At 43.0% G+C, this 26,176-nt stretch overlaps 1 protein-coding gene across 2 annotated transcripts in view; it reads right to left on the reverse strand.

Moving 5' to 3' along the window:
• Positions 1 to 26,176, reverse strand: part of uba7 (ubiquitin-like modifier activating enzyme 7) — a 226,259-nt gene that overhangs the window by 18,355 nt on the left and 181,728 nt on the right. For both annotated transcript variants that reach the window (XM_084316792.1, XM_084316791.1), the window contains one exon: positions 9,666 to 9,767. In XM_084316792.1, coding sequence (XP_084172918.1) covers positions 9,666 to 9,767 — 102 coding nt within the window. The remainder of the gene's footprint in view (positions 1 to 9,665; positions 9,768 to 26,176) is intronic.

The following is a 26,176-nucleotide window of genomic DNA, read 5'->3' on the forward strand; positions in this document are numbered from 1 at the left end:
GACAGAAATAAGGCTGGTACTAGATTATTCACCTTACGTATAAATACGGCGCAGGTGGATACAGCAGTAATCTTAGTAACAAGTTGAAGCCTTCACCACGATACAACGTGCTGTGAAGTGGGCCCGTTTTGCCCCGAAATAGAGCCTTGAGACCGCGTGCGAATTGATAGCTGAAGTGTCAGAGTTTAACGCTGTATCGTCGAGTTCGACCTATTCTATTATTAAGTAATAGTCTATTATGTATAGTGTATCGTGCGGCTACCGTTCTACAGTGACCAGCATTACCAACGTTTCATCGTACCGAGCTAGTGTGCTTATCCAGGCTGGGCGGCCTAACCTTGTGCCGCCATCCGAGGAGCCCTAGACGAGAACCGTGTGGATATGTACACTGGATAACCTACACCGACGACTACAGAGCCCTTTTCGGCTGGATTATATTGCTTTGGTCCTGTGGCTGCTGGAGCAGAGAATCGTCTACCCCCACTACCGTGTGGGATTTACCCTGTGAGGAGCCCCGTCTAGGACTCTGAGGCTGGCTAGCTTTCATCCATGCGGCAGTGCATACCGGAGAATAGCTGTTGCTTTGTCTACGGATCAAGGGATTCTCCTGTACCTGGAGTCTCTTTATTCCTCGTTGATCCAGACTTTTGCTACCGACAAATCCTCTCCCCTGCTGGCTTACAACCGGAGGGAACCCCCCTAGTATCTCCAGCTGACCTACGAGTGTACCTTATATAATTCTTATGCTACAGGTGGTTATTAATTATCCCCTTCGTAATATGCTCATGGACTTACGCTCTTGACCTATTCATGCACATTCTTCGCCTTACAAGCGCAACTCTAATTCTCAATAATGTAAGATAATATTGATGCTCTTCTAATAAATATTACAAACAGTACTTTCTTTGTTAAGCCGTGTTATTGTGGGGGTGTTCATCTCATATACATGTGTACTGTATGGCCAGTAGTAATGTACATAACTCAGTAGTGGTTTAATGATACCATACTTATTCAATACAGTCAGGGAATTGTACCCCTCAGTTACAGTAAGTAAAGTCTGACCTTTCATGTTTGACATATTCGGTCCATTTCGTCCAAATCCGGTATAATTTTTCTAGTTGGATTCTAATTGAAAATGACATCTTTTCCATTATGTATATGTCATGAATTACATCTATCTGTAACGTTTGGGTCTTTTACTCTCTCTAGGAGTAAAAGCTCCTAGCAGCACCCTGGAGTATTTCACCCTCTCTATTCTTCCAGGTTGTCCTGATTGCTGATTCACGCCTGCTGTGTGTTTGACTCTCTTTATAATGGCCTTGTGTTTATTCTCTCATTTGTCAGTCCTAATGTTACCGTGAGTAGCTGTCTACAGAGAGTCGTGTCGCTCCAGGCCTGGAGGATGCGGCTGCCGTGTTTTTGATTATCGTTTAATTATTATTTAGTTTGTTTTTTCCAATACCAGTATCGCTCTTGATGTTTCAAAAATAAAAGGAAACACTGTTTTTGGTGAGACGAGCAACTACCGTCTCCGCACCTTTCTTCTGTACTGCATTTGGGTTCAACACACCTACCTGAGTCGTAACACTATCCAATCGTCTACTGTGGGTGCCTCTGGTTTTAACCATCTTCTTGTGCTAAGCTTTCTTGCTTGCTATCAAAAGCATCATAATCAATTTCTTATTATTAAAATCCCATTTTCCGAAGGGGATGTTTCCTAGGTATAGGGTGTAGAATTCAAAGGGGATGTCAGTCTCGAACATGGCTTCTAGGTTCCTGTGAATCTCTTGCCAATATGGTGCCAGGGTCTGGCATTCCCAGAATACATGTAAATGGTTAGCTTTGTTTAGTCCACAGGATCTCCAGCATCCCACCCTGGTCGCGTGTTGCTTTCTAACAGCGGAGGAGTGCAAGAATGTGACAATTTGACCATGTGACCGCGGCAGCGCGAGAGAGCGGCAGTGCGGAAATAGGCTGTCTATTGCCATTCTCTAAGACAAACGCTAACCTTAACCAGCTCCTTAACAGCGCCTAAACTTAACCGTTCTAACCTTAACCAACTCCGAAACAATGCCTAACCTTAACCTTAACCATAACCATGCCTAACCTTAACCTTAACCATAGAAAGAATATTGCCATTCTCTAAGACAAACTCTAACCATAACCAGCTCCTTAACAGCGCCTAAACTTAACCGTTCTAACCTTAACCAACTCCGAAACAATGCCTAACCTTAACCTTAACCATGCCTAACCTTAACCGGCGAAAGAATACACGTTAAAAAAAAAAAAATGATGGGATTCGAACTTGTCAACAACGGACCGCAGGATCGCAGGATCGCTGCGCTGCCAGGTGAGCTGAGCTTCGAATGAAAATCATGGCGGATTAGGGCTACATAATGCCGCAAGCTCTGCCGCTCCGCTCTGCGGTTGCCGCGCCTGCTGCGGGGCGTGTCGCAGCCAATCAGGGAAAACGCGGAAGCAACGGCAGCACTGCTCCGCTGTTAATAAGCAATAGGCACCCCGGTCCCCTGATGTCTTTTCTGCAGTGGGGTGATAAAAAACCATACTAGGTTCTTCCATCCAAATTCCCTCCAGTTATTGGAGCATGTTGTTTCCCATTGTTGTATACATATTCGATCCCAGACATCCCCTGAGATTGGCATATTACATTTGTTCTCCCATTTCTCCTTTATATACATTGTGTTAGTTGAGTTCAATTTGGCCTGACACAGTCCACCGTATATTGGTGAGATGATCCTATTACACTTTGATGATCTGCCTACACTTCCATAATTACTGATTCTCCCGTTTCTATTTCTCCCCCTAAATTTTGGTTGAAATAGTGTCGTACCTGAAGGTATCTAAAGAAATAGTTTTGTTCCAGTCCGTGTATTCTCTGTAGAGATTCAAAGCTCTGGAACACCCCTTTGTGGACGAATGAGAAATAATTTGTAAGGCCCTTACCTATTCACCCTTTAAATCTCCCGTCCGTTTTGTTGGGAGGGAAGTCAGAATCGTATGCACACCATCTCAACATTCTGAGGGATCCCCTCACTCCACACAGCTTTATCGTGTCCTGCCAAATTCTCAGTGCTACATTAATCCAGGGGTTGTTTTTCTTTATCATGTTGTCAATTAATCCACTATCTGCCACTATTGCTGCTAGTTGAACTCCATCTGTCATTTCACATTCAATTTCCTTCCATCTTGCTGAGTACGATGGAGCACACCAGCATACTATTGGCCTCAATTGGGCTGCGTAATAATAATCCCGTAAGCAGGGCAGGCTTATTCCCCCCTTTTCTTTTCTTATCTGTGGCGTTTTATATCTGATTCTGTTTTTTCCCCCCTGCCATAGATATCTCGATATTAATCTATCCCACTCCGTGAATTGCTTGGTGGGTATCTCCACTGGGAGGGTCTAAAACAGGTATAACAATCTCGGTAGGATGTTCATCTAATTGAGTCCACCCTGGAGTTTAAACTTAAAAAGGGGATGAGGCTCCATCTTAATATATCTGACTTTAGTTTTACATTCAAAGGGCCATAAGATAATATAACCTCGATATATCCCTTGGCAGGTTGACTCCCAGGTAGTTTAATGAGTCTACTTCCCATTTCAGTTTAATTTTCCCTCTAATATGGTTGGGGGGGTTGTAGTTAAACATAAGTATTTGAGTCTTCTGGATATTTAATTTATAACCTGAATGTGTCCCATATTCTTCTAGTAAATTAATTCGTTTTGGGATTGTCTGTGTGGGTTGAGTTAGGTACACCATGACATCGTCTTAGGTACACTCAAGACTGAGTTTATGTTCTCCGTCTGCCAAGCCCACTCCCTTTATGTCGACATTTTGTCTTATCCATTGCCTCAAAGGTTCTATAGAAAGGGCAAACAGTCCTGGAGAAGCCGGGCTAGTCCCACGTTCTAGGGTGAAGGACTCTGATAGGTCTAGGGATGTGAATTGATAAGATTTTATCGATACGATCCCATTATCGATTCTGCTTATCAATCCGATTCCCTTATCGATTCCTGATAAATTTGTAATTTAAATAAATAAATTGGAAATGCAACAGAACTAAGCTGGTTAGAATAACAACATGCAACTTGACATTTCTGATTGTCATTTATCATTTATTGTTGAGCCCCCATGTCAGAAAAATACAAAAACGGTAAAAAAATTAATTAACTATACACTTAAATAAAATAATGTATTTGAGATTCTCTTAAACTAATTTAATCTATTGAATTGAGTTGCATTCAACAGGTCATTATTGCAAAAGAGAATTCGTTATCAATAACCTACCTGTATAAATAAAGGTTAAAAGTAAAAACATAAGTGAGACATAAGTAACATCTAGGAAAGCAATTCACCTACCGAAATTCCGAGGCTTCTACCTCCCCTTTCAGAAGACCAGCGCACGCACACACACACACAGAAAGGGCTCCTTTTTTTGCTATGTTAATTGACCAGTAGAGAGAGGGAGGGAGAGAGAGACGTCTGCCTCCCCCGAGCCCCCACCCTTTCTAGCTCAGCTCAGCTGTTTTCTCTCTCTGTCTCTGTCATGAGCATGGCTATTAGCTAGCGTTAGCGGCTAACGTTAGTTTACCACATAAATGAATGAATAGGATGCAAAGAATTGGGGTTTTCACTGCACATAGAAACAGCGGGAGCATTTCGGGAGCATATGCGACCAAAACGGTCACGATTTCGAGCCCTTTAGGTTTTCCTAGTCAAGGAATGAAATAGTCTGCTATGGCTGCATGCATGGCGCTAACGTTATTGTTTTAAAATGCGCAACTGTCGGAAAAACATGGCATTGATAAGAGGAATCGATAGTCACAGATGCATGCAATTCCAGGAATCGGACAATTATGAGGAACCGGTTCTCGATTCCCATCCCTAGATAGGTCCCCGTTAATTTTGATCCTTGCGGATGGGTTGTCATATAGCGCTTGAAAGGTTGTTATTATAGACTCATGAAAGCCAAATTTCCCTAGTACCTTGTATAAGAAGGACCTTACTGAGCCGAATGCTTTCTCTGCATCTAAACTTATTAGGGCTGCCTCTATTCCATTTTGGGTGATATGTCTGATAATGTGTAGTGATCTTCTAATGTTGTCTTGTGTCTGCCTCTGTCTAATGAAGCCTGTCTGATCCAGATGAATGAGGTCTGATAGGATTGTATCTATTCTTTGTGATATTATAGATGTAAACTATTTATATTCCAAGTTTAACAAACTTATGGGCCGATAACTCCACAGTCTAGTTTGTCTTTCCCTTCCTTCATGATGTCTGAAATTATTGCTTCTCTCCAGGAGGGGGGATTTCCTTTTTTTCCAGTACCCAATTGAGTGCCTTCAGTAGTGTTGGGGTCAATTGTTCTCTAAATGTTTTAATCCAATTCGGCTGTGAATCCGTCTGTGCCCGGGGCTTTATTAGCTTTTACTCTAGAAATTGCAGCGTGTAGATCATCATCTATTGTTATTTCGGTTATCAAGTCTTTATTTTGTTCCACTGTGACTTTGGGTAAATCAAGAGTGGAGAGGAATGTCTCAATCTGGAAGTTGTTGTCTAGTTTTAGTTTGGGAATACAGTGTCTTATAGTCTTATTTTATATATTGCATTGTCTGCTTGTTGTTTCCTTAATCCACATGATAGCAGTTTCAATGATTTCCCACCCACCTCATAGTATCGTTGTTTTGTGTATAGGAGCTTTTTTTGTATTTCCAGATTGCCTATTTAATTTATCTCGTTCTTTATGTCTTTCATCTCTTGTTTCACTCCCTTGTCTAAATTGTGGCAATGTTGTTGTTGTAGGTGTTTTAATTTGGTTTCCAGGTCGTGTAGTGTTTTGTCTTTAAAAGTGACATAATGGCGATGATTTTACCTCTTAATACCGCTTTAAGCGCGTCCCAGAGGATAGTCGGTGCCACCTCATCATTATCATTTAGTTCTAAATATGTTTCAATTTCCGTCTTCAAGGACTCTCTAGTTCCTGGGTTATTCAGGATATCGGAGTTCAATCTCCACAGTGTTGACCTTGGTTTTCTGTTGAGGTGTACAGACATGTAAATAGGGCTGTGATCAGATATCACATTTACTTATTCTGTTTAAGTCTTTCTTGTAAGTAAAGAAATAGTCTATCCTTGAGTATACTGCGTGTGGGGATGAGTAATGTGTGTAGTCCCTACTGGTTGGGTACAGTTCTCTCCATACATCTATTACTCCCAGTTCCTTCATTAATGCTTTTAGTTTCCTCATTATGGGTCTTGACTCTGTGCTACCACTGGAGGCATCCAATCTTGGATTTAAACGTACATTGAAATCCCCCCGCAAATTAATATTCCCTGGGTTTTTGTGGCCATTAAGTCAAATATCTAATATCATCTATTTTCCCTATTATCATTATAAATCTGCCTTCTTTATCGTTAAGCTCTGATATGTGTTCGTATGTCACCGCTTTTGCGATTAATATGGCCACCCCCCTTCTGTGCCCTGATCCATTTGAGGATCATATGGTGTTTATATCCCAGTTTGTTCAGTTAGCATGTTCGATATCGGTAAGGTGGGATTCTTGTAGATATGCTATTTGTATTCTCTTTTTGTTTTGTTTTGATAATATCTTCTTCCTTTTTATCGGGTTAAGTAAACAATGGACGTTAAAGGATACATTTTTTACCTCTTGCATTTCAGGTTGTGGCATGTGATAATTCCGCTATGTACATGAAAATCTTCCCCGACGCTAGCAAACAAAAAGTAGCACACAAAAAAGAACAAGAAAGAAAGAAAAATAAAATGTCAACTCTAGTGACTACCAAGGTAGAGGTCACTTCTGTGACCCTCCATGATCCTAAAACTAAAGGCTCCAAGGGAAAACCCCGCTCTCGTTGTCGACAGGGAGGGCCCTTGAGGATAACAATGTTAGAAAGATCCATAGTCCGTTCGTTTCCATATTCTTACTTGTATCTTATTGATTCCGCTAGGTATTTCACTTCTTCTTAACTCAAAACAGTTTCTATAATGTGTTGAACTTACCCACTCATAAGTGCCCATTTCCTCTTAATTACCCTCTTATTATTATTCTTTCTCTCCTTTATTATTATTCTACTATGACCCTGTGTATTTCTTGTATACACATTTATGTATATACATCCCTGCCCCCGGTAAAATCATTACTATCATTATGAAATAATACTTATTCTATTGTTAGCGTTATGTTAATAAACTGTTCATCCTTCTTCATCTTACTGACTCTTCTGACCTGGCTCTTCGTTTGCAGGTGTGTCGCTTTTGTAGCTTTGTAATTTATTTTTGTAGCTTGCTTCGCTTCTAGGTGGTGGTTCACTTCTCCTTGTTCGTCTTCCACCTGTCTGCCATGTCATCTGTTTCAGCTGCTCCATCAACGTCTCCGGTGCCCTGATTGGTTTGATGGGTAGGCCTCTCTTAGGCATGTTTTGTGTCGCCTCCATCGCCGTCTCGTAGACCATGGTCCCCTCGTCGTATTTCACTTAGCCGGGCGGGGAATATCATTTGGAAATAGATGTCTCGGTCCCTCAGAATCCTCCTCACCTCTGTGTATTCTTTCCATTTTTGGAGGATGCGTGGGGCATAGTCGTTGTCTAGTCGTTGTTAACTCGCATCCCCTGCCAGGTAAATCCTTTCTTTTGCCACGCCGTCCATAGTGTTGTTTCTTTGGTTCTGGAGCTGAGGAATTTGACCAGAATTGATCTTGGATGTGCGTCTGCTGGTGGTTGTGGTCCGGTGGCCCGATGGGCTCTTTCTATTTGCAGACTTGTTGTCTCTGGGATGTCGAGGCTCTCTCTTAGTAGTTTTTCCACAAACACAATCATGGACGGGGAGTCCTTTTCCGCCCCCTCTTGGATTCCATATATCCGGATATTGTCCACCTGGCGTGGCCTTCTAGTTCTGTTAGCTTGTCTTCCATTCTAGCTTGTAGCTTTAGCATCTCCGCCATGATGCCGTCCGTGTTCTGAATCCTCTCTTCCGTTTTCATAATTCGCCCCTCCGCCTCGTCCAGTCTTGCGTTTGCTTTCTTTAATTCCTCTTTGATACCGTCGAGTTGTATCTTGTTGTCTCTTCTAAAGTCTCTCAGTTCTTTGAGTATCATACCCCAGTCCGCTGAGTCATCCTCGTTGCTATCGTAGCTAGCCTTAGCCGGGGAACAGCTTCGACTTTGATCGTTTTTGTTTTGCAACTTTAGCTGTGCTTGTTTCTTTTATTTTTTCCTGGCGGTCATTTCTGCCCTCTTTATTTAGTTAGTAAACCTCTCTTTTAAAATAAAATTTCGCCATGGAGGGACTTTTAGTCCGTTTTTGAACGGGAGCCCTCTCTTCACGCTGCCATCCCATTTGTGTCTAAACCCGGAAGTCCACAATGTGTTTTTAAATGTTTAAATATCAAGATTATCTGGCCATCCTCAGTAAATATTGTCAAACTCCTCTGACCTCGTCTGGTCCAAAGACCCAAGAGACGGGACAGTCATATATATATATATATATATATATATATATATATATATATATATATATATATATATATATATATATATATATATATATATATATATATATATAGTGGAAAAGGCTCCCTCTTGTCTAGTATATTACACAACTCAAATACTAAACACTTAAAGGTACTGAAATGTGGTAAAAGTACTGCGTTCGGTACCCAACCCTAGTGAACATGGGTAATTCTAACCCAAATGCAAACATATAGACCCAGGAATGCATGCACACACATATGCATACACAGTATGTTGTCGTTTACAATGTTGACTTGAACTTTCAGAAGTCTTTGAAATGACCGGTGAATTCTGTTTTAGGGTGGGTTTCACAGTAAATAGAGTAACTGTAATTAGTTACTTTGAACTCCTGCTTCACAAAGGAGTTCATTTTGGGGTAAAATAATATCCAAGCTTTCTTTTTGGGGCATGTAGATACTATAACCTTTAGGACTTGTTCCTTCTTCCTCCAGCTATGGTTTTGGGTGACGAGCCACTTTGCACGTACTGTTCACATCTAAGCCTGTCCATTATGGACCGTACAGGGGAAGGAGTCATTCTGTCCCTGAACTACACCCGTTTTCCAACAGAATGCACAAATGTGTAACAGTCCAACTCATAACATATCCAGAGAGCACCTCGTTGAAAAAAAAATAAGTATGAACAGTTGAAGAGTTTTGTTTTTTTCCTTTTCTTCCTATAATGACTTCGCTGGGAGGCATGAAACCTCAACAGCTCTAATGAGCTCTCCTTTATAACCCCCCCCCCTCCTCCTCCACCAGCTCTTTCTAACAGATGTGAACAGCTATGTGTTGTGAGAACAGCATATGTGTTGCTTTTACGGGTCCGTTCCTCTGTTCCCATAACAGTGTGTGCATGTGCATGTGTGCGTGCACGTGTGTGTATGCGTCTTTACATTGTATGTGGTGGGTGCATGTATGTCTTTATGTGGTTTGTGTGTGCGTGCATGCATATTGGTCTGTGTGTGTGTGTGTGTGTGTGTGTGTGTGTGTGTGTGTGTGTGTGTGTGTGTGTGTGTGTATGTCTGTCTTTATATGTGGTTTGTGTGTGTGCATGCCTATTGGTCTGTGTGTGTGTATCCTTGGTCTGCCTTGGTTAATTAGGGAGTGAGGCTGTACCTTGATATACTGCAACAGACTCCCCAAGGTCATTTCCTGCCGACCATCACATCTGCCCTCGACCAGGAAGCAATCCCACAGAGTATACTCCTTTCCTGCAACCTGCCGATAGACACGACACACGCACGCAGACACACACACACACACACACACACACACACACACACACACACACACACACACACACACACACACACACACACACACACACACACACACACACACACTCTGTTGAAAGATAAAGTCTGGATGGAAGACAAAGACTCTAACTATGAGACACCACACACTATGAGACACCACACACCAGATGTTGATCCTATACATTATATATCTCCCAAGTATCAGTCAATCGCAGCTTAAAGCAAAGAAACAACATTTGATGCCTTTGTTGAAGAAAGCAGCTGAGACTAGCTAGCAGTGGTCTAGAGAGCGTGGGTTTACCAATGCTGAGGTCAAGAAGGTCAGACAGATGAGATGATTTGCAAGACAGCCTCTGTCTAAACATAAAGCAACACACCTGGATTCGAACCCGCAAAGCTGAAGGTAGATTATGAGATAATGATCTAAGGGAGAGGCTTCAGGCAGGGCTACTATGCTACACAAGCATTTAACGAAGGGCTGGGAGGTGTAATGAATATGAATATGATTATATTATAAGATAAGATTTCCCCTTGGGGAAATTCGGGCATCATAGCAGCATGGGGAGGGGGGGTACAGGTATGGGCAGGGTAATAGTCGAAAGACATTGTAAAATGATACATGTGTGTTGATCTAGAAATTGTTCCGTGCAGCAGTATTGTAAAGAGTTTGGGATAAAAATGTGATTAAAATATACCCCTTTAAATGAAAAAGCACCATGAAAGCAAAAACAACAATAACAACAACAAGATTTCAATCACTGTAAGTTGCATTGGAGAAACAAAATACAATATAAAATATTGTTACAGCCTACCGTCAATAATAAGTTATAATAATTATATGGACCATATCACCCAGCCCTAATTTAACACTTTTACTTTTGCGTCTAACGTCTTGCCTTAGCCTGCACCTAGCAACTACATGGCTTATGCCTTGTGGCATATGGCTTAGGTCTTACAAAACAGTTACCAAGGACTTGTCACATGGAAGGACTTCATCTGGCCAAGGCACATGTGTTATAGTACAGAAGACAGAGAGATGTTGAAATATGTAGCTAATAAAACCTGCAACTTTATGAATATAAATGTTCTGCTCTAGGCGGTGGAGAAGAAAAAGAGTAGGAATTCTTTCCAGACACCTTGCCAGACAGCAGATCAAATAGCGGCAGCAGTGAGGAGCCTTTAGTGAAGAGTTTTAGGGGCCAATTTTCCCCTCAGTCTTTCCTGTGGTAAATTGAGTAAATTGAGTTTGCCATTTCATATAGAGACACACTCCCTCTCTGTGTACGTCTGTTTATCTGGAACAGTTGACTCACACCAGGGGAGGGATAGGTGTGGAAAACATACACAGATCATCTGTGTCCAGTTCCTTTTTTTTGCATATTCAGAGAGAGAGAGAGAGAGAGAGAGAGAGAGAGAGAGAGAGAGAGAGAGAGAGAGAGAGAGAGACTTCCAATGTAACCGCAAGCAAACCTATAGCACTGACAGAAACCTGCTTGTATGCAAGTTAGCGTGTCGTTCTGCATCAATAGTTAATGACCATTGAAATCAAATTGCGAGTGTGTGTTTATTGCCCATATTTATTGTATTGTAACAACATAATATAACTAATAGGGCATACAGACCATCATCCGCACCTTTGTTTACTTGCTCATATTCTTATATTCAGAGTTAATCATATTGTTTACACTGCTTATTTTATCTTTACTATAATTGTATTGCCTATATTTATGTCTTCTACTATTACCCTGCCCATTGATTGATTGATTGCCATTTTTATTAACAGATTGCAGAATGGGTACAATACAGTACGGCTCAATACACACAATTGTTAACCCTTTCACTGCCACACTACAAAATGGTTAACCCTTTCACTGCGACAATTCACAGAAGGTTAACCCTTTACTATCACACAACCGACGGCGACCGTCGGCTATGATGCCCGAATTTCCTTTATTTCCTAAAACAAAATCCCAAAACCTTTCCACGACTTTCCCATAATTTGTGTTCCTTTAAGTCATATCATAAACATTTAGGAAGCTGTTTTGAATTTGGTACCAATACAAGCTTCATGCATCTACTGATTCCCACCGGCATTACTAACAAATGCTAATAATATCTACTTCCAGTATCAAAATCAATGGTATCGATCGAATTGCTTCAGTACTATTGAGTATCGGAAAATGTTTGGTCAGTCGACACCAAGTTTCAATACCAAAATAGTTCTCTCTCTATCTCATCGGTGAGCCAATAAGCGGGTTTGTTTCAAGATATAAGGCCGGTGATTGGCCATTTATTCTGTTCAAGCCAATCCCAAAAGTAACAAAGCCTCTGATACATAATTCAATTGAAAAAAAGTATTGTTTTGGTATCAGTACCGACTCCCAGGTATTAGTATTATTGGCACGGTACTTTTTTAGTACTTCCTGAACTTTTTGGAAGTACTTTTTGGATGAACTGAACGACTTCCAGTTGGGGACACATCAAACAGACATCGTAAAATGAGTGGAGTATCCCTTTAACCCTCGGACCGTCATCCTACAGCGCGGGTGCCTTTTGACACCTCTAAACCTCACCAGATCAGATCTTGGGTACTGGTGACCCCCGTAGAGGATCATCCTCCTCTAAATCACTGTTTCTATACAGGATCTACCTCAGATCTCACCAGCACAAAGACAGAATGCTAAGTCCCCGAAATCCAGCGTGATCCGTTTAAACCTCCTCCAAACATAAACACGGCTGTTCCTGCTGTCACTGGCCAGACATTACACTTGAACGGCGCCACATGACACTGAGTGTTTACCATCAACATCCTAATCCACCGTGGGGGTGTGCATCACCTGACCAGAGAATGGTCAGGATTCCTCATATGCAGAAAAAAAACATGTCAAAATACTTGTCACTGAGTTAGAAGGGCTCTCCTGCACTGATGCTGTGTGGTGGGGGAGGGGAGAGGAGAGGGAGGGGTGGGGGTGATAGCTCTAAACTTGGCCTGAAATGTGAATACCAAAACTCCCAGCGAAACCTGGGTCCAATTATCTTTGCTCTGGCAGCCAAGAGGAACAGTCCGACTACCTCAGACTCCTCTGCTATTGGGGCTTGGGGGTTATGGAGACAAGTTCAGGGCCTACCCCTCCCCCCCTCCAAAACACCCCTCTAGTCTTCTAGGGAACCGTGTCCCGTGTCCCTGACGATGCAAAAATAAAAAGAAGTAAAAGATCTTGATCGCAACAATGTGTAGGTCTTGCTTGGCTTGGTTCATGTGTGCACTGGGTCATGGGTCGCGTTGGGAAACCAGAATACGGGCTCTGAGCAGGAAATGCAAGTGGGCCACAAAGGCAGTTCGAAAATAACTCTAAGGAAGTCATCGCGAGATGATAAAATGGACCTCTTTATTCGCCTCTTCCAAAAAGTAGTCCCATGGTAGGCTTGATCTCATTAGGCCTTTTGTGTATGGATGTAAACTGTGCACAATGTAAACGAGACAGGCTATGTTTAACCTCTCCCCTCCTTTCCTCCCGCTCACATATCTGTCGAAGAACTGCAGCAGGAACCTCGACACAATCGTCCACCTAATCAGTCTGCATGTGGACTGGAGTGATGTCACCGCCGGTCACCACTGTGGCGGGGCAGAAACACGAGCAAGAACGCTGGAACCGAGCCGGCTGCTGGAAACAATTACAACGCTTTTAGAATCTCTCCCAACCCCCAATATCTCTTTGTTTCAGAACTCCGATAATTGAAAACACAACTGTCCCAAAAATCGTTATGCCTGAAAATGATGTGTTTTGATGGCCACAGCCAAGAGCCACAGCAAAGAGAGAGTTACTAATGTGTAAAACAACATAACATGTATGGACTGTATTACTGGGTGATGTGTTGCTGTCCTTTCAGGTAATTTAGCTAATCTACCTGATTCAAAGCCAAACCAAAGCGGCATAATGTTGCCACCGTATGTTCTTTTAGACAGCATTCTGGAATCTGGATGTGGGGGTCGAGGGAGAGTGTGGGGTTGAGGATCCTGCCAATGTTGCTTGCCTGGGAGAAAGGAGAGACAGTGGTGCCATCGATGGTGAGGGTGGGGTAGTTGATTCTGCTGAGGGTGGACTTGGAGTCAATGAGGAGGAGTGCAGTTTTGTCACTGTTGAGTTTGGGGACATTTAGTTGCATCCAGACTTTTATTGCAGACAGGCAGGAGTCAATGTGAGAGAGGGGTGGGTTGTAGGCGGATTTTAGATATATCTGAGTGTCATCTGCATAGCAGTGGAAGTCCAGGTTGAAATGGCAGATAATCTGACGAGAGGGAGGATGTAGATGATGAAAATGAGTGGGCCAAGTATGGAACTGTGGGGAACACCTGGTGTGACAGTGGATGAGACAGAGGAGTGGTTGTGAAGTGATCTGTTGGAGAGGTACGACAGGAGCCAGCTGAGTGCTATGCATCCGACACTGTCTAATGAGCAGGATGTTGAAGGCTGCACTCAGGTCAAGGAGGATGAGGACGCTAAGGGCTCTGGTGTCAGCAGAGGTCAGGAGGTCATTGATTGATTGATTGATTGATTGAAAACTTTATTAACAGATTGCAGAATGGGTACAATACAGTACAGCTCAATACACACAATTGTTAAGGGGATGCAGACCAGAGAAAGACTTTCGTCTTGTTTACACCAGGGTCCCCCATTTTCAATTCATCAGGACATATATGACATACATGACATACAGATAGTCAGTACTGCTACATCTATACATTTATGACATACCAGATTTGCAAATACAGTACTGTTTGTGATACAGATGGAGTCAAGAAAAGGGAGTATATACATTTGACGTAGAAACTGTACATTGGAGGAGGTTGGGTGGGGGGGGTTGGGTACACTGGGATATTGACAACCATACTGGGTAATTTACATTGGAGGTGGTTGGGGGGGGGGGGGCACACTGTATAAGCAAGCAAAACTGTACATTGAGGGGGGGGAGACTCTGTACAAACAAACAAAATTGTACATTGGACTATTGACAAAACCATACTAGGTAAATTACTGTACATTGGAGGGGGTTGGGTTAGGATATTTACAGGGGCCAGTGTTGAATTGCAGTCTCCCGTAGGTGTCTCTTGAGAGAGGTTTTGAAAGTGGGTAGTGATCCACATTCCTTTACAGCTTTGGGTAGGGCGTTCCACATTGATGTGGCATAATTGCGAAACGTGTTTAGTCCCTTATTTGAGCCGAATCTGGGTTTAACATGATTTGTGGAGCTCCCTCTGGTGTTGTGATCGTGGTATTCACTGACCTTTGGGAAGTATTTTGCCATGTACATGGGTACCTTGGTCGTGTAGTGTATCTTGTAGACCAGGCCCATTGCAAGTTGCTGTACTCTGTCATCTACTCTAAGCCATCCTAGGTTGTCAAAGTGGGCAGGGGTGAGGTGGGTTCTAGGAGTAAGGTCAAGCAGTAGTCTGACCAGTTTGTTTTGAGATGTTTGTAATTTTGTTTTTAGCGCCTTTGAGGTGCTTTGGTACCATGAGGTGCAAGCATAGTCGTAGTACCCCTGAATGAGTGCTCCTGCCAGAGTCTTCAGGGTATTCTTGTTTACCAGAGAGGAGATCCGGTACAAGAATCGAGTTCGTTGGTTGACTTTTTTTATTACATTGGATGCCATTTTGTCACAGGAGAGATTAGCCTCTAGGATGGAACCCAGGTAGGTAATTTCATCTTTCCTTGTGACAATATTGTCACCCACTGTAACTGAGAAGCCGTCGGTCTTGCTGAGTTTGTTATTTGAACCGAAGAGAATGGACTCTGTTTTGCCCATGTGTAATGATAGTTTGTTATCAGCGAGCCATATGCAGATTCTGCCTAGTTCCGAGCTGAGGGTTTTTTCAACCTGTAACTTGTTCTTGTCAGAGACCAGCAGGGCTGAGTCGTCCGCAAACAGGAACAAGTTGCAGTCACAAGCTGACGACATGTCATTTGCATAAATTAGGAACATTCAATATGGAGTGGGCGAAAACAGGACTGGAGGGGTTAAAGTAGGTAGTTTTATCAGTGTTTATACAAGCACCATATGTGAATCTGAGAATCCAAGAAGCTCTTGTTGTAAATTGTGTATTGGTTGATAGCTTCTTTGGGAAGCATACAAAGTTAATCTATGGGAAGACAAAATGGGGAGGTCTTAGTCTCTATTTCCTGTAATGTAAAGTAGCTCTACATTCTGACAGCCATCACTGATATAGTGTTTGGTCAGTAAGCTTAGCAGTAAACAGCATTATTATTTTTCCTGGTATCCCGTTCCAATCAGAAACCCTAGATATTATTTTTTATTATATATTTATTTTCTAATTTCAAGAAATCTTGCCAAGACATATTTGCTTACTGCACTGACAGATTATTGTACTTGTTTAAAGCACATATTCTCTTAAAACTAGTTTTTATTTCTTATTTTTCTCAGACTTTTTTTCAGTGTGGAGTTTTCTCTCCTGATTGGATAAAGTGGAAAAACTGAATTTATTTTCTGTTTACTGCAGAGCAGGAGGGACTGGGAGACCCATGTTATTGACCAAACACTATAAAAGTTATGGCTGTTGGGATGCTATTATATTAACATGTAGACCACTCATTTTCAAAAAGAAAAATACCACTTACCACTTTTAATTAAAGGTTGATAACAATTTCAAGATGGCCTACTGTAATTTCCGAAGGCAGCAATACTTGATAAAGGCGAAATGTGTGTCAAAATACAGTTCTATATTAATTATTGTGGTTCTGCAGATGTCCTGACCTACAAATCAGGAAACCTTTGTTTTTGTACAAACTGTACAGAACTGTACAGTTCGCAATATCTGTCAAAAGAATCGCAACATGATTTCTTTCAGGCCTAACAGATCATTTAGATTTAGAGTTTGTAACATTTTCTTTCCCATGAGATGTTTTGTTTTATTAACACATTTCTAGGTGGCTCGTTGTTTCCAGTACATCCCACGTGCCGAACACACGACCCGTCAAAACCTGTTGGGTTTTCAAACGTAAATGAAATTGAGACGTGGGATGTACCCCACCTGGGTACCTGGCAACCCGGCAACCTAGTCCCCAAGCAGGAATCGAACCCAGGACCTTCTTGCTGTGAGGCGACAGTGTTAACCACTACACCACCGTGCCACCATTTGGAAATTCATCTATTCAAAATAACAAGATAAATAATCCAATTGATGTTCATTGCATTGAACCGCATGATAATGTAAAGTGTGACATCAAACCACAACTCCTCTTAAATATTGATTGGTGTGGTTGTTATCATTCATTTAGATGACAGACGATGAACGATAATATTGAATTATTGTCACCAAATAATAGTCTGGAAAAGGTAACCACTCCCTCCCTCTTCGGTATCAAATGAGAGAGGATGGGTGTAAGATTCTGTGATGGGGAATTCCATCCACACCAACCCTCCTCCAGTTTAGAGACACAGGAGATAGATTCACTGCTCCATTGTATATTCTGGCTCAGCGTACGTATCAACTCACTCCTAATGTTGGACAAGAGTGAGCTGTTCTCAAACACTGTCTCTCCCTGGTGGTTTCTCCCCGTCCAGATGTCCGTTTTGGACGTGCAGCGGAGCTGGGAATCAACAAGACCAGGGCTGTTAACCCTTTCATAAGCACATTACAGAAGGTTAACCTTTCACTACCACACTAGACGGTTAACCGTGTGCCAGTGAAAAGGGTTAACCTTCTGTATTGTCGCAGTGAAAGGGTTAACCCTTTGGTAGTGTGGTAGTGAAAGGGTTAAGAACCAGGCCTGAAGACGCCTCCTGCTGCACGGAGCTGTTTTGACACAAGAAGGTGAGCCTGACTGGGTCTGAGACGAGTCACGGTGATGAGAGACATACTATAGGTTTATATTCAGCCTACAGTTGTTGGAGGACAGTCAAGAATCTCGTCTGCTGTCCGTCCACAGATCATAGCCGGCATTAGAAATGCTGGCTCTGAAGTCCGTGGAAAGCATTGCCATGTTGGACCTGGGCTTAAAGTGATGTTCCACTTTAGTAGAGGTTGTCGAAAATCGTATAGTCTTACCTCTATCTAAGTAATTTACAAGTAATCTAGTGACCACTGCTGTCCCTGTTGTCACCACCAGTCCTCCCAGGTGTCAGGATTGCAGATCTTCAACTAAAGTGAAATATCCCTTTAAAGGACTACTGTGTCATCCTAAATTCTGGTGGTGTTGTTCACTTCACTAGTCACTTGTCACTAAATAGTGTACTCATTTTTCTTTACTTTAGTTTGAATCATGTTGTTAGCATAGGTTACTTGTAATCATAATGGAAACCAAATAATAAATGTCTTGCAATGCTATTGTTGTGGAAAATGTGTATACGGGGGTGGAGGTAGGAAAGGGGTTAGTCTTGACTAGTTTAATATAGGTCAACTAGCAGGGCTCAAAGACACTAGGGCGACAGTCTGGCTGATGTTCTTAAAACAACCTCAAGATAGGCAGATGGACATTTCAGTACATCATATCGTGTGCTCTAATCTTGTGTCTTTTCTCTCTTTCACACATACACAGCACACACACACAGACACAGCACACACACACAGACACACAGACACACACACACACAGACACACACACACATACACACACACACACACAAACACACACACACACACACACATCTCACTCTCTCTTCGACACACACACACACACACACAGACACACACAGTCGTACAGACATACACACCGACACACACACACACACACACATTCCCTGTGTCACAATACACACATACAATACACACACGTCTGTACACAGACGCACACACACACAGACACACACACACAATACACACATACAATACACACACGTCTGTACACAGACGCACACACACACAGACACACACACACATACACACACACACACAAACACACACACACACACACACATCTCACTCTCTCTTCGATGTTCTTAATGTTTTACATCATATCGTGTGTGTACATCATATCTTGTTTATCTCTCTTCGATGTTCTTAATGTTTTTATCTAAATCTATGTTCTTCTTAATGTCTTTATCTCTCTTCGATGTTCTTAATGTTTTTATCTCTCTCCGATGTTAAATCTACGTGTCATCTTAATGAACGTCATGTCATATCTGACATGATATGACACGTCATCATATCTGTCATGTGGGGGCAGGACTGAGAGGGGATTTAGGGGACAAGCAGAGGGATTGAGGGGTAGAGTGTTTTTTGTTCAAGCTGTGGTGATCCTCTGCTCGATCCATAGCTCTGCTGTTGAAACTTCTTTTCCTAAATAAATTACCTACTTGTTAAAATTGGAAATATCGTCTCCTGCTGTGTTAAACAACCATCAGCCACAACACTATACTGTATGTTTCTTCCACATGCTTTTAAGTAACCCTTACAGAACATGCATCCAGGGCTTGACATTAACTTTTTGGCTCACCAACTACAGTGGCTAGTGGTTTTCCAAAGTCACTAGCCACTCAGCATTTTCACCAACCAAAAATCCCTGCGCTCGCACCCCCAGTCAAAAAGTAATAAATATAGGTATTTATATTTCTCCAATTTTGCACGAGCTCCCACGCGAAAATATTCATGGGGGTTGATCTCGGTCGGTTCAACAACTTCCCAATGCCCTTCCATCAGCGAAAACGTCTGGGAAAAAGTTTTGGCAACGTGGAATGATTTGGGTGATTTTGCGCGCCCGTGCGCGGATCGACGGGAGATTTCTCCCGGGGGTAGAACTCGGTGTGGGGGCACAATTTCCCAATGCACTTCCATCAGCGGAAACGTTGGGAAAAGGTCAGGGCGTGACGTGGAAAAATCTCGCAGATTTTGCGCGAGCTCCCACACGCATGCCCGTATTCCCATAGATGTCCTTGTGGGACACAATTTCCCAATGCATTGTCCCGTGGGATTATGCCCCCCCACAGCGATATTAATTGAGGGGCGGATTCGCGGTGATGGGGAAATGAAAAAAGGTCACCCGCCAAAGTGGCTGGTAAGAATGACAGAGTTACACGCCACTGCCGAATTCTACCCGCATTTGGCGGGTGTTAATGTCAAGCCCTGCATGCATCATAGGAATATATAGAAATTCCTCTTGGTTTCAGAATAGGTCAATACATCAGAGTCTCTTTAACAAGGTGTCTACCAGTGAGAGTCATGCCCTCAATCTAATATTATTTAAATTCATAGCGACACACTTTGTCCTTGTTGATGTTAAGGCTAATCCAGGGTTCCACATCAAGATGTCTGGAAGTAGGGTAAATGGTCAATGGACTACATTTATATAAAGCGCTTTACAACATATGCCTCACATTCACCCATTCACTCACACATTCACACCGACGGTGGAGGCAACCATGCAAGGTGCCAACCTTCTCATCGGGAGCAGTTAAGGGTTTAATTGTCTTGCTCAAGGACACTTCCACGTGCTGCCGGGAGGAGCCGGAATCCTTCTGATTAACAGACAACCGCTCTACTTCCTGAGCCACTGTCGCCACTGGAGGATGATTGGTCCATTCGCCTTAAGTCGTAGTATTTCCGCCCTATGTATTTCTATATTTACCTTGATGGTGGAGACAAAATTGCTCTTGGGTAGAAGATTATAAATTATTATTAAGATCAACAGTTATTTAGCCTACATTTAGTAAGATTGCCAGAACTGGCAGATGAAATTAACTAAAGCAGAAGTGTGAGGATGTAACTGTTTCCTCTCCTGGCTCTCTCACTAAACACTGGCACGTGGATTCCAATTACAATGATGACAACAAGGTAATTATGGCAAGCTGTTCCACAAGGAAGCATACTAGGACCGTTACTGTTCCTAATTTATGCAAATGACATGTCATCAGCTTGTGACTGCAACTTGTTCCTGTTTGTGGACGACTCAGCCCTGCTGGTCTCTGGCAAGAACAAGTTACAGGTTGAACAAACCCTCAGCTCAGAACTCGGCAGAATCTGCACCTGGCTCGCTGATAACAAACTATCATTACACCTGGGTAAAACAGAGTCCATTCTCTTTGGATCAAATAACAAACTCAGCAAGACCACTCTGTTACAGTGGGTGACAATATTGTCACAAGGAAAGATGAAATTACATACCTGGGTTCCATTCTAGAGGCACATCTTTCCTGTGACAAGATGGCATCCAATGTAATCAAAAAAGTCAACCAACAAACAAGATTCTTGTACCGGATCTCCTCTCTGGTTTTGATTGATTGATTGATTGATTGATTGAAAACTTTATTAACAGATTGCAGAATGGGTACAGTACAGTACCATATATGACATACATGACATACAGATAGACAGTACTGCTACATCTATACATTTATGACATACCAGATTTGCAAATACAGTACTGTTTGTGATACGAAAAGAGTCCAGAAACGAGAGTATATACATTTGACGTAGAAACTGTACATTGGAGGAGGTTGGGTAGGTGGGGTGGGGTGGGGTGGTGGGGTTGGGGGGGTGGGGGGGACTGTACATTGGAGGTGGTTGGGTGGGTGGGGGGGGGGGAGGTTGGGTAGGAGGGGTGGGTGGGTGGGGGACACTGTACAACTGTACAAGCAAAACTGTACATTGGAATATTGACAAAACCATACTTGGTCATTTACTGTACATTGGAGGGGGTTGTGTTAGGACATTTACAGGGGCCAGTTTTGAATTGCAGTCTCCCATAGGTGTTCTTTGAGAGTGTTTTTGAAAGTGGGTAGTGATTCACATTCCTTTACAGCTTTGGGTAGGGCGTTGGTAAACCTGGTAAACAAAAATACCCTGAAGACTCTAACAGGAGCACTCATTCAAGGGTACTACGACTATGCTTGCACCTCATGGTACCAAAGCACCTCAAAGGCACTAAAAACAAGATTACAAACACCACAAAACAAACTGGTCAGACTACTGCTTGACCCTACTCCTAGAACCCACCTCACCCCTGCTCATTTTGACAACCTAGGATGGCTTAGAGTAGACGACAGAGTACAGCAACTTGCAATGGGCCTGGTCTACACTACACCACTAAGGTACCCATGTACATGTCGAAATACTTCCCAAAGGTCAGTGAATACCACGACCACAACACCCGAGGGAGTTCCACAAATCATGTCCAACCCAGATTCGGCTCAAACAAGGGACTAAACACGTTCTGTAATTATGCCACATCAATGTGGAACCCGCTACCCACAGCCGTAAAAAAATTTGAATCACTACCCACCTTCAAAACCGCTCTCAAAGAGCACCTACGGGAAGCTGCAATTCAAAACTGGCCCCCGTAAATGTCTGAACCCCCCTCCTAATGTGTTCCCTCCCCCTTGTATGTATGTATGTATTTACTGTTAGGATTAGTTAGGATCTGTTTAACAGTACTGTATATTTGCATATCTTGTATAGATTATTATATCTGTATATCTCTATGTTGTGTATGTCATAAATGTCATTATAATTTTTAAATGGGGGACCCTGATGTAAACAAGACGTAAGTCTTTCTCTGGTCTGCATCCCCTTAACAATTGTGTGTATTGAGCTGTACTGTACTGTACCCATTCTGCAATCTGTTAATTAAAGTTTTCAATCAATCAATCAATCAATCAATCAATCAGCTCGGATAACTCCTCTTGCCAAAGGTCCCAGCTTTTCAGCTGGGACCTTAAATAAAGTTTTCATTCATTCATTCATTCATTCACCCCTGCTACAATGTAGAACTACACTGACCTATGCATGCTCACAACCCCGCAGACGAAACACACCGACACTTTGTCGCAAAGCTATGGATAATCTTCCCCCTTGGTCGACATGTCTGGTCAACAGGTACTCTTGGTTACTTCCTCTGAGGCAGGAAGCCGAGTGGTCATCAGTGCTCTTCCTGAGGAGGCAAAGCTCAGGTTGTAGCAGCTTCCAGGAAGAAAAGGAGCTAGTGAACCAGGAAATCCTCTTATTTCCAATGCAATTTTCATAAAGGGAAAATGGTCACAGTCCTTGACACATTCATCGCTTATTGATGTATTTTATCCCACTGTAATGAATAGATTACATATATACCCACCTCCTTCAGCAGTATACACACCTCCTTCAGCAGTATACACACCTCCCTCAGCAGTATACCCACCTCCCTCAGCAGTATGACCCCCTCCCTCAGCAGTATGACCCCCTCCCTCAGCAGTATGCCCACCTCCCTCAGCAGTAAACCCCTCTCCCTCAGCAGTATACCCACCTCCCTCAGCAGTATGACCCCCTCCCTCAGCAGTATGACCCCCTCCCTCAGCAGTATGCCCACCTCCCTCAGCAGTAAACCCCTCTCCCTCAGCAGTAAACCCCTCTCCCTCAGCAGTATACCCACCTCCCTCAGCAGTATGACCCCCTCCCTCAGCAGTATGACCCCCTCCCTCAGCAGTATGCCCACCTCCCTCAGCAGTAAACCCCTCTCCCTCAGCAGTATACCCACCTCCCAGTACTAAATACCTGTATGTCCCTATGCCATAAATGTCATGTATGTTGTGTATGTCATAAATGTCCATATGAATTGAAAATGGGGGACCCTGATGTAAACAAGACAAACGTCTTTCTCTGGTCTGCATCCCCTTAACAATTGTGTGTATTGAGCCGTACTGTATTGTACCCATTCTGCAATCTGTTAAATAAAGTTTTCATTCATTCATATATTCATTCATTCATTCCCTCAGCAGTAAACCCCCCCTCCCTCAGCATATTATGTAATGTCATTTTTGAAAAGTTCCAATTTCACAGTAAACTAAAGAATAAGAAATAAAACAATGGATGATTTTCTCCAGGGTGTGCGAGAGGATAAAAACAAAACTGGGATCAGCAGACTTGACCTTAGCTGACAGACTACATTATGTAGCCTATACGTCCCACCCAAACGTTAAATACTTGTTGACTTGCATGATCTCCTTGGGAAGCCTGGGGGACCCGTGACGTGATGCAACTTTTGTTTACGACTGAACTTGCTATGTCTCAACCATCGCAAGGCCCAACCCAAGGACGCCAGACTGTGCTGCAGATCATAGGGGATTAAAAGACTTCTTTATATTTATTCTAAAACACATGAGTAGCTAGTGCATGAAGGCTAAAATAGGGGTGAATTTACTTCTGGTCTTGTAGATGGAAGACTGACGTTTTAGTTTAGTCTTCATGGCGTTGCTTTTACCCAAACCATACGCTAAACTTTTTATTATACTTGGCTATTGCATTATTTAATTTTATTAACTGTAAAGTCCTTTGTAACAATATTTTATGTACACATATCTTATCACTATTATTATTATAACTGCTGTCTTTATTCGAGGGAAACAGTAGATGTTAGCGCAGGAAAGTCAACAGCCATTCATTAGCGGAACGGACACATGGCCTAATGAACAACACATACTCTCAGTCTCATGATAACAAGGAACACTGATTGATGCAACCCAAAAATAGAAGCCTCTCTGCGAGCAGATATAAATGTTAGCTGAACACACAGGAAGTGGAGAGGCCATGGGAGTGGAGGGGAGCTGGAGGAAGTTCAGCCAATGAGTCCATGAACCAGGGGCTGCTGCTGATAAGGAACCAAAATGGACCTCAGTCAGATTCACTGTTAGGAGGCACAATCATAATAACACTCATTTTGACCAGGCCGCTGTGGTTGGGAGTGCAATCATGATATAAGGGTGTAATCTTATACCCTTTAACACAATGGTGCATTCTCAGACACAGGAAGCTGGGTTCACAGGGCAGCCGGTGATAAGTCCTCCATCCAGCAGCAGGCATCACGAAGTGGTGATTTCGCCCTGACTGCTGCCTCGGCTAGACGACATCATCTAATCCATACAGTGGAAATGTTTTTTTTTATAAACCATGGTGGGCTGTTTCTTCAAAGGCAAACCTTTTTCCCTTTAAGGGGTTTCAAAGTGAGCTTTTTTGGGGTGGGGGTGGGGGGTGGAGATGAAGTGGGATCTATGTGGTCTTTTAGATCCTATTTTGATCTTAATTCGCAGGATTGGATCTCTTTCTTCACGTCGACGCCGCTGGTTTGCTAATGATTTAGTGAGGCCTCATTTCCTAGCTTAGACCAAAGCTCTGCTTCTAAACCAAGCAACAGTCACTGACTGCCAAACGAACGGCAAACAGAGTTGGTGAGTTCCATACAATGGAGTGCAGTGCTGTACATGGAGTCTGGCAGGCTCATTATTTTAGGGTTCTGGTGGGATGCATTACTGTAAGCGGGATACAGTACACAATATACATTACATAATTGTATACATGATCATTCCAAAGATCACCATTGGTCCTTCATGTCTCTAATATAAGATGAGACGTGTATACTAATGAGTGGTATAGTATCATTTGAGGAGGTGTGTATACTGCTGAGGGACTGCTGATGGAGGTGGGTGACTACTGAGGGAGGTGGGTATACTGCTGAGGGAGGTGGGTAACTACTGAGGGAGGTGGGTATACTGCTGAGGGAGGGGGGTTTACTGCTGAGGGAGGTGGTATACTGCCGAGGGAGGTGGGTAACTACTGAGGGAGGTGGGTATACTGCTGAGGGAGGTGGGTATACTGCTGAGGGAGGTTGTATACTGCTGAGGGAGGTGTGTATACTGCTGAGGGAGGTGGGTATACTGCTGAGGGAGGTGGGTATACTGCTGAGGGAGGTGGGTATACTGCTGAGGGAGGTGGGTATACTGCTGAGGGAGGTGTGTATACTGCTGAGGGAGGTGGGTATACTGCTGAGGGAGGGGGGTTTACTGCTGAGGGAGGTGGGTAACTACTGAGGGAGGTGGGTATACTGCTGAGGGAGGTGGGTAACTACTGAGGGAGGTGGGTATACTGCTGAGGGAGGTGGGTATACTGCTGAGGGAGGTGGGTAACTACTGAGGGAGGTGGGTAACTACTGAGGGAGGTGGGTATACTGCTGAGGGAGGTGGGTAACTACTGAGGGAGGTGGGTAACTACTGAGGGAGGTGGGTATACTGCTGAGGGAGGTGGGTAACTACTGAGGGAGGTGGGTATACTGCTGAGGGAGGTGGGTATATTGCTGAGGGAGGTGTGTATACTGCTGAGGGAGGTGGGTATACTGCTGAGGGAGGGGGGTTTAATGTGATGGAAAGTGGGTATATATATCGTACTCTCCATGGCGATAGAAAATCGTGAGTACACTCCTCATGCCAGTATTTAACCAGACTATACTATTGTGTCAAATAGTTGAGAATAACCACGAAAGGCAGGTGTTTCCAAACAAAATTTCTATGAAATAAAATCCTAGATATTCTCACGGTAGAGATCACGAGAGTGAATTCAGGAAATACCTTTCATCTTTCAACTGATGAGCACGATGACCGGCAACAGTCAGTGGA

This window comes from Notolepis coatsorum, assembly GCF_963971535.1.
Source record: "Notolepis coatsorum genome assembly, chromosome: 6".
NCBI classification, from domain to species: domain Eukaryota; kingdom Metazoa; phylum Chordata; class Actinopteri; order Aulopiformes; family Paralepididae; genus Notolepis; species Notolepis coatsorum.